The sequence below is a fragment of the Stenella coeruleoalba genome, assembly GCF_951394435.1.
Source record: "Stenella coeruleoalba genome assembly, chromosome: 21".
Taxonomy (NCBI): Eukaryota; Metazoa; Chordata; class Mammalia; order Artiodactyla; family Delphinidae; genus Stenella; species Stenella coeruleoalba.
Window position 1 is genome coordinate 7,916,898 of NC_137167.1, and position 14,213 is coordinate 7,931,110.

At 46.2% G+C, this 14,213-nt stretch overlaps 1 protein-coding gene across 12 annotated transcripts in view; it reads right to left on the reverse strand.

The window, feature by feature from the left end:
- Positions 1-14,213, reverse strand: part of KCNU1 (potassium calcium-activated channel subfamily U member 1) — a 235,525-nt gene that overhangs the window by 50,619 nt on the left and 170,693 nt on the right. For 8 of the 12 annotated variants that reach the window (XM_079909211.1, XM_079909207.1, XM_079909213.1 and 5 more), the window contains 3 exons: positions 7,891-8,085; positions 5,387-5,868; positions 3,109-3,245 (listed from right to left, as the gene is read on the reverse strand). In XM_079909211.1, the coding sequence (XP_079765337.1) occupies positions 5,683-5,868; positions 7,891-8,085 (381 nt within the window). In that variant the 3' untranslated portion in view covers positions 3,109-3,245; positions 5,387-5,682. Of the gene's footprint in view, positions 1-2,416; positions 3,246-5,386; positions 5,869-6,310; positions 8,086-14,213 lie in introns of those variants that run through there. The other 4 variants (XM_079909209.1, XM_079909217.1, XM_079909216.1 and 1 more) reach the window with 4 other exon arrangements.

Sequence of the window (14,213 nt, forward strand, 5' to 3'; positions counted from 1 at the left end):
GGTCTCTGACCACCACAATTCTCTGTCACATCAATATGTTTACTTTCCTCACAGTATTTGACATGATCTGTAATTATCTTGTTCATTTATTTATTCATTTATCTTCTCCCTCCTCCATACAGCGCCTATGCTCCGTGGGGAAAGCAACTTTGTCTTCACGATTGCTCTATCCTCAGCATCTAGCACCGTGCCTGATACACGGCAAGTCATGAATAAATATAGATGCAAATGAATGAAGATGGATGTAATGTTCAGAATCTTCCAGTTCAACTTTCTTTTAAAAAAAAGTAAAATGAGCTGGGAAAGTAGCTGAGAGAGACTTAAGAACTTGCCCGAGATCACAAATGTTTAATGAAGTATCCGAAACAAGTACTCTGGTCTCCTGACTCCCCTGCCCTGTGTTCTTTCTGGTGATCACTCCACTGGTTATTGAAGGCCTACATCAGGGATCTAGGAAGGTGATGGAGAAACTGTAGAGTGGTCCATGACCTCCTTCTGACCTTTATAATGACTTTTGTGTAATACGTGCATATATTCTTCTTCTCTGGCGAGGTAGACTGTAGCTTCCATACAACTTCAGAAAGGTCAAAGCCTTAAAAAAGCTTAAAAACCACTGGGCCACATATTCTTAAGTTCCTTGCACATTTTCTCTTGTCTTCATATCAGTTCTTCTATTGATAAGAATTGAACAATCATTATGAATTAAGTATCCGCCGTATTACCAAAGGATGTAGTGTTATGACTTGCATAAAAATGTTGCCATCTATATGTAAAGGGTTTGGTTCTGGACTCACGGAATCACCTGGCACATGAGGGGTCCTCTGTCAGTTTTATTTTTCAAGACTGGCAACATGAATGCTTACATACTGGCTATAGTTGCATATACCTCAATCTTTCTTTAGCCATATTTTTGGTACCCCTTCACCTAATATACTGGCAAATAAAGGAACTTCTCATTCAAATTTCTCTGCTGCACTGGAAATGAGATCATCGGAGGGCTAAGCTTTGACTCTGGAGGTTCACATGCTAAACTGAGATTAGCAGTGGGTTTGTGGATTTTGAATGTGCGTAGGGCTACTCCATCCCTTCCTAGGAATATTTTGGTTCTACTAAACATGCTTTTGTATAAAATGGCTCGGGGAACGGGTCAGAGGAATGGTACTGTCCTTGCAGTAGATGTTTGGTGGCACGTCCTCCCAGACCATGAACCATCCTCCCTTCCCCGAGGACAAGTCCTCCATTCAGAAGTACCCTATTCCTCATCCACTGACAGCTGGGATGGAGTGGCCAAAGCTGAGCCCACTACATGCCTCCTTATAGAAATCAGGATCTGGGAGGCAGAGATGGACCGGTTAAATCTTTGATGTGCCTATAACTCTACCTATAACTTTAGAATTGCAGGAAAATATATTTTGCCATGTATACGGAAAAACAAAGTCAATCTGTACAAAAAAGAAGGATGAAGATGATCTAGGTAAGCTTAAAAAAAATTTAAACGAGGATTTCCTTGGTCTCTGACAACTTTCCTCACAATTACTCTTTTTTCCACATATATTAAGTTGATTTCATTACAACCAAAGCTTTACTAATACATTTTATTTCCTGTGGATGAATGTTTTTGTTTCATTTCTTCTATTTTGCCTGGAGGCAAATGTCTATAGGTGCTGGAGTCGAATTAACTAGGTTTAAATGTCGATTTGATCACTTACTAGCTAAGTGCGATAATTTGGACACACTCATACTAAAAAAGTTGTTTATCTGAAATTCAAATTTAACTGGGTATCCTTTCTTTTATGTGGGAACCCTATTTGTGACATAGTTTCTTCCTTTGTAAAATGGAGATAGTGATACCAAATCAGCAAGGATGTTGAGGAAAATGTCAGGGATATCATAAACATTATGTAAAACCATTTATGGGAAATCTGGCTTATTACTTTCTTTCTTCCCCCCCTTCTACCTATGCTGTATCTATAACACAAGAAGGCACTGCTTACAAGGCTCACCAATTGGGAGTAAATACTTCCTGGATGTGCTGAACTTCTACTGTGTTAACAGACTAATACTGAGATGAAACGACTTATAGATGAGGCTTACAGGGAAGTGAACTGGTTCCTTTTGGAACACGGGGAAACGCTTTATTACCTCTCACGAGATGATGTCTTTATTCTTGAATTAGGGAATTTGAAAGGCTGTATATTTCAAGCTACCTGACTTCGTCCAGGTACCCCATCTTGAGTACACTCTAAGATTCATTCTTGTGCTAGGGTATGTCTAGGTTTTAATTATACACAAATTCGTTTCCAATTCAAACGAGTATCTCCCCATCTGGTCTTCCTCACCTCCTATAGAAAGAGATGAGCAAAGAAAAAGCATGAGGGAAAAAGAGAAGATGATAATATACGAGTTCACTACTTGCCTGTTTGAGGATAAAGAATGTAAGACGCTTGATTTGGGGGCACGTTATTTCTTGTCTCTTATGTCTAAATCCTTCTCGTTTTTACCTTGATTACTTCTCATATTCCCTGTGTGGAGGAACCCAGCAAGTACTGAACAATGTCTTTAACACAGGTCCAACCACCACGTTTTCTGCTCAAGAGACCCAGAGCAATGAACTTCCCTTAGAGAGGCATTTATCATCTATTCCTTTATTTATCACACCAGATCCAGTGGGATTAGCTCGGACTTTTGTCTCTTCCCAAACAGTGTGGGCTTGCTGATCCACCCCTCAGCAATGGCCACAAAAATGGCGGGCGTCCATCTTTTCCTTCCTTGTTCAAAGTCACCACCTCTGGAGATGCCTCGTAAGGAGTGAGCCAGGAGCTCCTGGGAAATATCGGCAGGTCTAGTCTGACTCTGGATAGGCAGAGGCATCTTCCCCTGTGGTTTCCTCCATGTTTTCCTTTCCGTTTTCTTTCCTGGTTTCACCTGGGTGTGTCTGGGATGAGTGTTTACCACTTGGAGTCAACACTGCTTGCTCAGGATCACCAACGGGGGTTGGTTTTGGCTCCAGCGAACGGACTGATGTACTGGGCAGCTGGGCTGCAGTCTCGCTGACCTGGTCAACTGAAGGAGGACAATTTATGTCTGTAAGCGTCTCTTCTGTCAGTGGCACCATATTTATAATTTCACACAGACTTGGAGGTGAAATACCCTTTTTGTAACAGGAGGTGCTGAAAGGGATGGCGCAAAACACAAGATCCGAGTGCAGCAGCATAAACTCGTTTTCTGGCCGGGTGATCACAAACCTGTAAGAAGAGCCAAAGGTGAATTCTGAGCCCCTGCAGCTGGGACAGTGTGGCTGCAGGCAGTGGCCAAAACAAGAAAGTCATTTTGCTAGGCCCAAAGAGGAAACGTTTTTGTTTTGCTTTGCTTTATTTAGTTTCTGATTAATAGTAAAAAACAAACAAACAAACAAACAAAAAACAACTCTCTGGCACAGCGCAACAGGAGAGGTCCAAGGCTAGTAGCTGGGAGACTGGTTCTCACGCCTGCCTCTGAAACCAACCACCTCTGACCCTAGGCATGCCACCTCCCTTCTGGGCCTTGCTTTTCTCATCATTTTAATGGGAGACGGATGGGACTATGGTTTGGGCTAATTGATTTCTAATGGCTTTTCCAACTATGTTTCTCTGCTTTTAATATCCACGACCCTAATGAATTCGGTTGGCACAATTCTGAGCACTTAGCCAAGCTTTATCAAAACTGGAAGATTACGTGCATGCCAGATATTTCCATCCTAGGTTAGGCCTATTTTCATGTTTCTGCCGCCAACTTTCACACAGAACGTAGGCTGCCCAGTGGAGGAAAAAGAAAAGTAACCAAAGGTTTATTTGAAACCTTGACGGGTAAGCAAATAGTGAGTCAATGAGTTTCAAAGATCACCCAGAGCCTGGACCTGCGTGGACAGACTCTGCAGAGAAGCAGGATGTCTTGGCAGGAAATCAGGCACACGGCAAATCCTCAGAGAACATGAGTCAGATTCATGAAGACGCCAGTGTTCCTGTCAGAACGCTGAGGCAGCAGAACCCTGCATGACTTTCAGTGTCGCCCCGAATAATCACCTCTTCTTCCCTAAGCACCCATCACACGTCACCACTGATCTTTCACTCAATAGTCTTCCCACTTCCCTCTCGCCCACTGAGTCCCCTGTAACCTCTGTGATATTCTAAACAAGATCTGCTGTAACCACATACTCTCTTTCCAACAGGAATATCATTTCCTTCCCTGAGGTCCACCCAAGTATGGGCTACACCTTCTCCCAATTACCACGGTCCACAGGTTTTCCAGAGGTGTTGGGGGTCAGTCACAGGCAGACAGAGACGGGGGTGGGGGGTCAGCATCATTCAGGCTTCCGAGTGCTGTTTCCAGAGCATCCCTGCTCCCTGCATCGTTGTGGTCCATGCTCTACAGTCTTACCACCCTCCTCTTGAGTCACCTCGGTGTTATCCACACACCTCCATGTTTATTTAGGCCTTTGGCACATGGGACACTTTTTCTTTCCAACTCTAGTGCCACCGTCACCTTATGCGCCTGCAGTGTCTCCGTGATTTACGACTCCAACACGCAGACCAATTTCTTTGATTTCCACTACCCAGTGATCTTTATCTCCCAACCACTTTCCTGACCACATACTGCTGTTGTAACTTCCTGACACATCCTGCCTCTAAAACCTCACCCTTCAATAAATCACTCTCTGACCACAACTTCCCCTCGTTCTTTCTCTCATTTCCTTACTCTTGCGTACATCCGCTCCTCAGGCTATTTCCATCCCCTGTCCTTTCCCTTTGCACTATTGCTTCTACAGATGCACAGTAAACTCCTTTTTCCAGTCCCCTCAGTGACTGATGTAACTTTTACGTCTTTCTCAACTCCCTAGAGACTTTCCCCCTCTTTTCTCTCAGCCAGGGCTATGCCTGCTCGTCACCGAGAAATCCTAGTGTTACGTAAACATTCCCTAAGCACAGCCCTCATCCACAGCCAGATCTGCCTTGGCCTCCTTTCTTTTCCTCCCTTTCTCCTGCGAGCGGAGAAGCTGTCTTTCTTCGTGTTCATGACTACTCCGCTTTCAGTGATTTGACTTCCTTCCCCTTCCTCCTGAAACAGGTTCATCGATCCATTTCCACTCTATTATTTTTAATTTCTCCTTCTCTACTGAGTACTGCCCGTTCCCACCACGAGACTCTTAGTCTGGTCCTACATTACTGTGCTGTCTGGAGCTGGTACCCAGTACCCTTTCTTTTCTCCTCACCCCTCCACACACATTTTCTTTCTCTTCCCCACTACTGTCAGAATGATCTTCTTTAAACTGAAATCTCTACACATCACTCCCGTATCTTACATGGACAAGGCACAGTGGCTAGAAAAAAGGCACGCAGTAAATATTTACCCAGCGAGTCCGGCAGCGAACAAGTAACTCTTTCCAGTGTGGACAGTGGCTTTTCGGCTTTAAAAAGTCGCACAGGCGTCGATGAGGGGTAAGTTACAAAAGAACCCTGACTGAAAATCTGGGTCTGCATTTCAGATTTCACGGGGGACAGAGAAACCCTTCTCCTTACATGGCCAGTACTACCTGGATCCCAATCACCAGGGTGCATTCATATTATTTATACTGATCCTACACTGTTACCTACTTCCCCAGCACCCTCTGCTGCATCTGGGGGCCCTAAGCTCTGGCCGTCTCTTTCACACAGAATGACGTCGCTTTGGCCCTCGTGCTTGGGCGTGGCCGGCGCCTTCTACACCAGCATACACTCCCCTTTTGTGCTCTGGGTTGCGCTCTTCCTCATCTATCATGCGGTACAAGCCGAGGCACAGGACTCCAAGGTTATCTAACGAGCCGCAGAATATCTGCCCAAAGGTCCTTCTTGGCTGGGGAGAGAAGAGAGAAACACTGACGTATGGCGGCACTCGAATCAAGCTGTAACAAGCACTTACTGGAGTGTCACTTGCCTTTTCTCCCAGTGGAGTCTGGAAGACCCAAGAGCTCCCTCCTAATACCTCTCTGGTGGCGGCAGCAAGTGGGCTGGAAATCAGGCTGACCGTGAGTTTTGAGCATCTAATACCGGCAGCTGTTTTTATGACTCTGGTCTTTCAGGAGCCTGTCTGGGTGTGGTGTGGCAAGGGGCTATGCTCGTTTTTATTACTACTGCTGGTTTGGTAACGATCAAGAAGTCACAGTGAGCACCAGGTTGGAAAATACAGGGGTTTTTTTTTTTCTTGCAGTACGCGGGCCTCTCACCGCTGTGGCCTCTCCCCTTGCGGAGCACAGGCTCCGGACGCGCAGGCTCAGCGGCCATGGCTCACGGGCCCAGCCGCTCCGCGGCATGTGGGATCTTCCCGGACCGGGGCACGAACCCGTGTCCCCTGCATCAGCAGGCGGACTCTCAACCGCTGCGCCACCGGGGAAGCCCGGAAAATACAGTTTTCAAGGCACACAGTGAGAGAGCGGCCTTCTCATCCTCCTCTTGACCTTGCTCTCAAGCGACTGCCAGCAAGGCACCTTGAGTAGCTGCAGGCTTCAAAGCAGCAGCCAGTGCGTCCAGGGAAGTCGAAAGAGAACAGTCTGTTTAGTTCTGTGATTTCTCAGGGTAAAGAACAGAGGGCCAGACATAAATGGAGAAGAAAGGGCTGGCCAGTCCGCTGCCACCTCTGGTTCCCACAGGAAGTGGCCAGTTGCAGGTGTCCCGGGCTTAGAATCACTCACAAGTCAGCTTGAGATGAGGAACCCAGGACCACAGAAACTCAAAGGACCGGACCATGGAGGGAGCTTTGGAATGTGGTTTGCACCTGGAATTCAGATGCACAGAGCGTGGGGTTCGCCCTTATTGGCAGTACCTGCCGAGACACAGCAGACACAGAGGCAGGAAGAGGGCTGTGAAGAAGGGGCTCTGCTCAGGCCCCTCTAAAGGCCTGCCCCTGACAGTGACACCGGGGACTCGAATGCCATGTTACTCAAAACTAAAGCAAAAGGCAGGCCGACCAGTAGATTCCTCACTGCAGCCTGGACTCGACACTGAGCCCCAAATGCCCAGATGCCTCATCGGGATTTGCCAGAATTATTTTCTTCCTTGCTATAATCTACTGTTTGTTAGCTCAGAGGACTAAGAAAACTCAAGCATTTTTCACTGGCTAGCCCAGACAGATTCTTAGGCCCAAACGTGGAATCCTTCTGCCTGATTTCAGGTGACATGATCAGATTTCTTTCTTTTTTTTTTTGGCCATGCCCCGCAGCATGCGGGATCTTAGTTTCCCGGCCAGGGATCGAAATTGTGCCCCCTGCCTTGGAAACGTGGAGTCCTGTTCACTGGACTGCCAGGGAAGTCTGGATCAGATTTCTTTAGTAGTCCAAGCGTAGGGAGAGTGGACAGGCCCTGGGTCAGACTGCCTTAGAGGGACCCTGCTTGGTCACTGGTAGGCAATACGGTCTCAGGTAAGTATTTGTTTCTCTGCACCTCAGCTTCTTAATCTGTTCAATGGAATTAATAACGATGCCTACCATGTAAACCTTTGGAGAGATAAAGTGAAAAACAAACAAACAAACAAAGCAGACAGGCCCAGGTCAAATGCTCAGTGAATATTAACACTACACTTATTATTAAAATCCTTGTCAAGGGACAAAGTTATGGGACCTCTCTGATGCTTCCTGTGCACTTTTTTACCTGGAGGATGGGGATACTAACAATGGCTTGATCTCTCAGAATTGTTGCAAAAAACAGTTATCACGTGAAAATGCACTGTAAATTGTAAATACACTATGAATATAAATTACATTAATTTGTCATTATTATTATTATTTATATGCTCTAGGTGATCTAGGAACCCAAACAGGTTGGATCAATTTCCAAAACTCAGGGAGGTTAAGACGCTCTACTACGAGAAGAGTTGACTCACTTGAATGTCTGACAAAATGGTTTGGTTTAAGGACAGAAGCCCCAGCTTACACCGCATTCTTCCAGGTGAAACGGTAGAGTAACTGTCATTCGGCCCACAGAACTTTTCCTTATCCAAATGTTGTTCCAGCTGAGAACTTATCCCTCCTGTCACCAGCATCTGAAGTAATTCCAGAACATGGTAATTGTAGAACGCCTGGAAAGCAAGGACGAGGCATGTGCAAAGTCAGAAGGTGGAGGTGGAGAGACGCGGCGATTTACTGGGCATCGTTGTTTGAAATGGATCTGATGGCACAAAGCAGTGTCTCTCATTATCATTAAAATCATCCCAAAGCCGGCAGTTTGGGTAGGGCACTGGGTTAGGCAAAGTGCAGAGAAAAGAGCACTGACCCCGTTCCTGCTCTTTTGGGGAGGACTTACACTGTAATAGTAGGAGAAGACGGGTAATGACACTGACCTCAAGGGTGTCCCCGCTTCCAAAAATGCCCAGAGGCGTGTATCAGGCCACAGACGCCCTAACAAGCACCAACACGTATTTACAACATGTAACGACACTTCTAGGGATTTTCCTTAGGGGACTGACATTACTATTGGCGTCGACACTTGACTCTTCCGGATGTGAATCCACTTACATTCCTTTTGATTCTGACCTATGTGAGGACAGGTATTAACTTAATCTCCCACAGTGTCCATCTCCCATGGTGTACTTCGAAAACAGCAGGTGTGGAGTATAAAATGAATGGGATTTCAGAATATTTGGCATCAAAATGAAGCCAGAGATTGACGATTGACGTGTGGGTCAACTTAGTTTGAAAGTAGCTTGCGTCTGAATACGCCAAGCCATTTCCTTAGACTCTTTTCCCAAAGGATTCCAACACAGTGTTGACTAGGCAGTGACATACATGGAAATAGCATTGTAATAATTGCCCACGAGGTTTTCTTAAATCCAGTGTTATCTATATAATGTCCTAAATTTCCTACCCTTTGTCTTATCTAAATCGAACTTTTATTCCAGTAGAAATGAGAATTTACATGGTTATATAGCACCTACATAAAAATCAGTAATTTTGTTTTCATTATAAGTAATAGGCATGACTTCCATCGTTATTGAGAAATCTTACCATTCGCTTCCTCCATGCCCCAATTCAGGGACTTGTCTTCTGAAGTCTGGGTTATGAGACACACCTCTTTACTAGTCTTTTTCTCATTTACAATCCATTGCTCAAAATGCTTCCAGAGAGATTGTCCAGGAACGCAAATCAGGTCCTGCCACCCATCCCTTGAACCTGCAGTAAAACCAAGCTCAGACTTGTTTCCACGGTCTTCAAAGCCCTCAAGATCTGACACCAGCTCCCTCTCTGAGCTCATCTCCATGAGCCATGGTTCTCTCCGGTGCACACTACAGTCAATGTGCAGTCGCTCAAGTGACACTTTTACTCCTTCATGCCTTTGCTTTAGGACATCTGGTTCATCTTTCCTCTTGGAAGACCCTATACTGGCCTCATCAGAATGAAATTTTCCTTTCTTTGTGATCCCATGGCCACTGGCTTTACTCTATTGTATTCTTCTGCATTTTAGAGCTAGTTGTTTGTACGGAACACACCTGAGTTTGAATCTTGGCCTGGCACATCCTAGCGGACCGAAACACCTTTGGACAATTCCTGTATTCTTTCTCAGTCATAGTTTTATGATTTTAAAGATGACATGATAATACCCACCTTTGAGCACTGTTTGCAGGATTCAATGAGATATACAGCACACACCACTGAATTGTGCTGTCTTCGACACTGGTGTTCACGTACCTGGATCACCTGGAGTGATATTCATGAGACCCGATTCCTGGGATCCCAGATCTACTGGATCAGAATTTATGTACGGGAGTGGGAATCAGAATTTAAAGGGCACCTCTGGTAGTTTGACACTGGTGGTCCTCAAATTACACTCTGAGCAACAGGCCTTAAATGATGTGTTCTTTCAGACAGACTTTGTCTACTTAACATTCACGTCTTCAAGAGCACATTGGACCAGGCAGGTGTAAGAATATTCAGTGCAAAGTTTGCTGCAAACAATTATTACAAATGATTTTTAAAAACTGAGTGCAGAAACAGCTGCCAGAATATTGAGTGCAATTGGCAGTTGAATTTTAACAAATAAACCAATACTGTTAGCAAAGTGTAGAGCCCACTGGAGAAGGCGACCTAGGAAATAATATCATCTATGTAAATTAAGAGAAAATAAAAAGAAAAGGACTTTTACAATATTTTTCAGATTGAAGATGACTTCAAACACCTTCTCCATCCTAATGGCCAGACTGAAAGAACGAACCTCCTGACTGACAGTCACCTCCGTATATTCCCTCCCTGTTGCATCCTCTACCCAGAAGGGTCTTATGGATCTGGCCCCCTGAAATCCAGGAGGGAGTGGAGGATGTAAATCCAGATTGGACCACAATCCGTTTAAGAACAAGTGGCCGTAATAGTAGAATGATCAAACATAATGCTGTTAGAATATTTCTCCACTGATTAAAAAAAAAGGTGTAATTTCTAGGGTTATCCTGGTGTCGATGCCTCTAGGGAAACATGTACTTTACATATTTAACAGAGAGAGGCCTAGCTTTTGACCCTATCATTTCTTCAGTTTTGACATCAAAAGGCTTGCAATTCTATATCGGGGAAAATTATGCGATTTACATGTCACCCTTATTCTGAGCCCACCTTACATTCTTATTATTCGGGGTTCCATGGCACTGCCATTATGGGTCTCTTTTTTTTTTTCCTCCCTTCCTCTCTCCCTTCTTTCCTTTTTTTGGTTTTCATTCTTTTTTTCTTTCTCAAGAAAATATGGAAGTTGAAATGTGCATGAAACATTTTAGGACTTCTAAACTTGAATAGTGTTTCTAATAAACTCAGATTTATATTATCTAATATCTAATATATCTAATATCTAATGTAATCAGTTCCATCAGAATTTGAACTTCTGATGCCTGAAAATGTTGCAGCCCAAAGTGTTTTAACTTTTAGCTACAGTGAAGTTGGAGGTTTCTCTCCTATTACTCCTTAATAACATAGATACTAACATCCTGGCCACTCACTACTTTTAATTCTGAGAATCTCAAAAGGTCTTAAGGCCCACATTTTCTGAGAAATACTTCTAAGTTGAGAATGAGGCTATATGGTAGGAAAACTGCCGCTAACCAGCTGAGTGAACTTGAGATCTCAAGCCAGGTAACTTTTGTTATTTTCCTTACCTCCCTTATAAGCAAAGGAAAATGCTCCTTACTTCATGTCCAGGTTTGAAATCCTACTGTTATAACGCCATATGGGAGTCCTGCTCCCATATGGAGGGGTCTGAGTGCGCCTCCATATTTTTATTTAATTTTTATTTTTTTGCGGTACGCGGGCCTCTCACTGTTGTGGCCTCTTCCGTTGCGGAGCACAGGCTCCGGACGCGCAGGCTCAGCGGCCATGGCTCACGGGCCCAGCCGCTCCGCGGCATGTGGGATCTTCCCGGACCGGGGCACGAACCCGTGTCCCCTGCATCGGCAGACGGACTCTCAACCACTGCGCCACCAGGGAAGCCCTCCATATTTTTATATAGCATTGAGCTGAGGGTTAAAAGTGAATCCCAATTACACCTTAGGGGCATGTTTCTCCACCTGGGCCAGGAGTTTACAGTAGTATTCCAGGGGATACTTGCAGCCGTAGTGTTGGCTGAATCAGAAGATTTGGAGGGAAAATCCATTATTTTTATCTTGGAAAAAAAATCACAGGGATATCAGGGGATAGAAGGGGAAAACTACATGACAACCTAAAACAGAACTTCAGTACTTTCAGGCGGTGACAAGTTCACGCCACATTTTTCAGGCTTTGTTCTCTCCTCGGGACCTTGAGTTCATCCTCCTTGTGTTTCTTATGGGCCACCTGGAAGCACAGTGCAGTTTTCCAGGGACAGGTGAGAAGGAAGAGAGGACTCCGCGATATTAGGTCGAAACAGAGTTCACTGAGACGCGAGTCAAGGAGGTGACCTCATCCTGTTCCAGAAGCTGCTGAGGTGTCAGCCCCCTTTATCCTGAGGGAGCCTGTTCGGAACGCACCAGTCCGCAGCCTTTCCCTTCTGCAGAGGATGGCCACCAGGGAAACACACATTTTGATTCTAAGCATAACCTCTGACTGTGCAGCCACGGGAAACAGACCTCTTGGAGCATCAAGCTGGACGGCAGGTGGGAAGAGCTGAATCTGGAAGATGTTTCTTGGGGAGGGAAATTATGGGACAAAATGGATGTGCAAAATGGGGTGGAATGGCTGACTCCTGTCTCCCGGACAAGACTCCCAACCGGGAGCTGGAGACTTGACTCGGAAGACAGAGAACAGGAATCTGGCTCTCTTATTTTATGCCTCTCTGTTGGTCAGATTCTCTAACTTCTGGGCAGTGGTTTTTAGTCTTCTCAACAACAGAAGTCCTTCTTTGAATCAAATCTCAGGCAGGAGCCTCGTATGAGACCCAGATGAGAGTAGAGTAGTTCTGACTGGGGGGAAGGGGTGGGTGGGCACTGGGGAGGGTGGGTGCACCCTGGTCTTCTCCTCCCTGCTCATCCCTCAGGGACTCTGGAGCACCCCGGGAGGCGGACTCCTTCAAGTAGAACTTCAACCTCAGTGTATTGAAAGGACACTCGTAATCACAGAAAGCCTTCTGGAGAGGCAGTGGATTTGGTCGTAATGGATTTGGTCTGTCTCTGGAACCTTAGGAATTTGGGTCTGAAAACCAACTTGTCATCTGTAAGTGCTGTGACCTTTGGCACATTAGTCACCCCTCTAGGCTTCAGAGTCTTGATCTGGAAAACAAGGCTAGCAACTGTATCCTCTTGGTTAGGTTGACGGGAGAATTAAACTGCGGGTAACGCATTCAGCAAAGACCTTAAGTAAGTGCCTGAGAGATGATGTTACCATTGTTCTTACCCCAGATATTGCTCTGATTATTATCTCAACAATGAAACCGTTGGAAGATGCCGCCTCAAGGTCTGTGCTGGTAAAGACTCGCAGGTGTGATGCGGAGGAAGAGACCCATGAGTGTCAGTGGTGTCTGCCGTGGGCATGTGATGGAGGGAGTGATGACCCAGGGCCCGTGACTGCCACCCTAACTTTATGGGGAGATCGGGACCTTGGCCCTCCTCCTGCAAGCCTGCACAGGACACGCTCCAATACGTATGGAGAATGAAGTGGCTGGACACACACTGTAGGGCCACCACAGTGGCCCCAGATGGTTTCAGTGCAAGAGGATATAAATGTTCTCTTCTTCGCAGAGGCTACTGCTCTCACCGCCAGTGAGCAGGTGGAAGGTCAGGGGGCCAGCCAAGACCAAACTGTCCTCGGATGAGCAGACACAATGAAACTGGAGGCTCAGCCCTGACCCTTGGGCTCTTTCTTTCTGTGTGGCTGATATGATAGAAAGTCACCCCCGTCCTTAGAAGCCAAGTGGAGCCAGTAGTACCAGGTCCGGGGGAGGGAAACAAGTGGGCAGCATCCCCTGAGCATTTTCAAGGGTCTAATTCAGCTCATCAGGGCCAGAGATTTGCAGTTGGAGCTCCAAACAGTGTTAAAGTGTGTTCGTTTTGCTGAGCCATTCGTCATCAAGGATTTGAGAGCTGGGGCAGGAGGCCGCTAGGTAGAGATTAAGAAGTTCAAGTTCCAAGCCAGCCCCCTTGACATACAGGATGCCTCGTACCCTGAAGCTCCACTGCCGTCCTCACGGCCTCATCAGACGACCAAGTGCCAGTCCAAAGCCAGGCACTTCCCAGGAGTCCCCAAGGGCAGGCTGAGGGCCCAGTGCAGCTTGTGACCTCATGTGACTGTCCCCCATCCCAGGCCACCATATGTGGCTTTCTCTCTGTCCCACAGACTTCACCATGGGGCCTCAGAATAGACTCCTGAATTGTTACACAGCTAATTTCATGTTCCAGCAGAATGGGACACGACGGCTGAAGGCAGCCTGGGAGCAAGGGGCACTCCTCAAAGATGAGTGTCGAGAAGACTCATCACCAAGTTCGTGCTCCCCGTGCTGGCTCACGGGATGTGCCTATTGCTGGACACTCTCTCGGTCCTCACGGCCCAGCCTGCTCCTCCCACTAAGTCGAAACAGAGTCTGTGACTTTGCTCCTACCTGTGTGGGCCAGTGGAGTTTAACCGAGGCTGGAGTTTAACTCACAAGGCTGCCTGCTGTCTAGGGATCTCTGAAGGGAACAGGGACCTTAAACCCTTCTAAAATGTGTCCTGCAGACAGATCCAGTTCACCAGGTCAACTCCTGCCTGACGCTCCGGTTCCTAATTA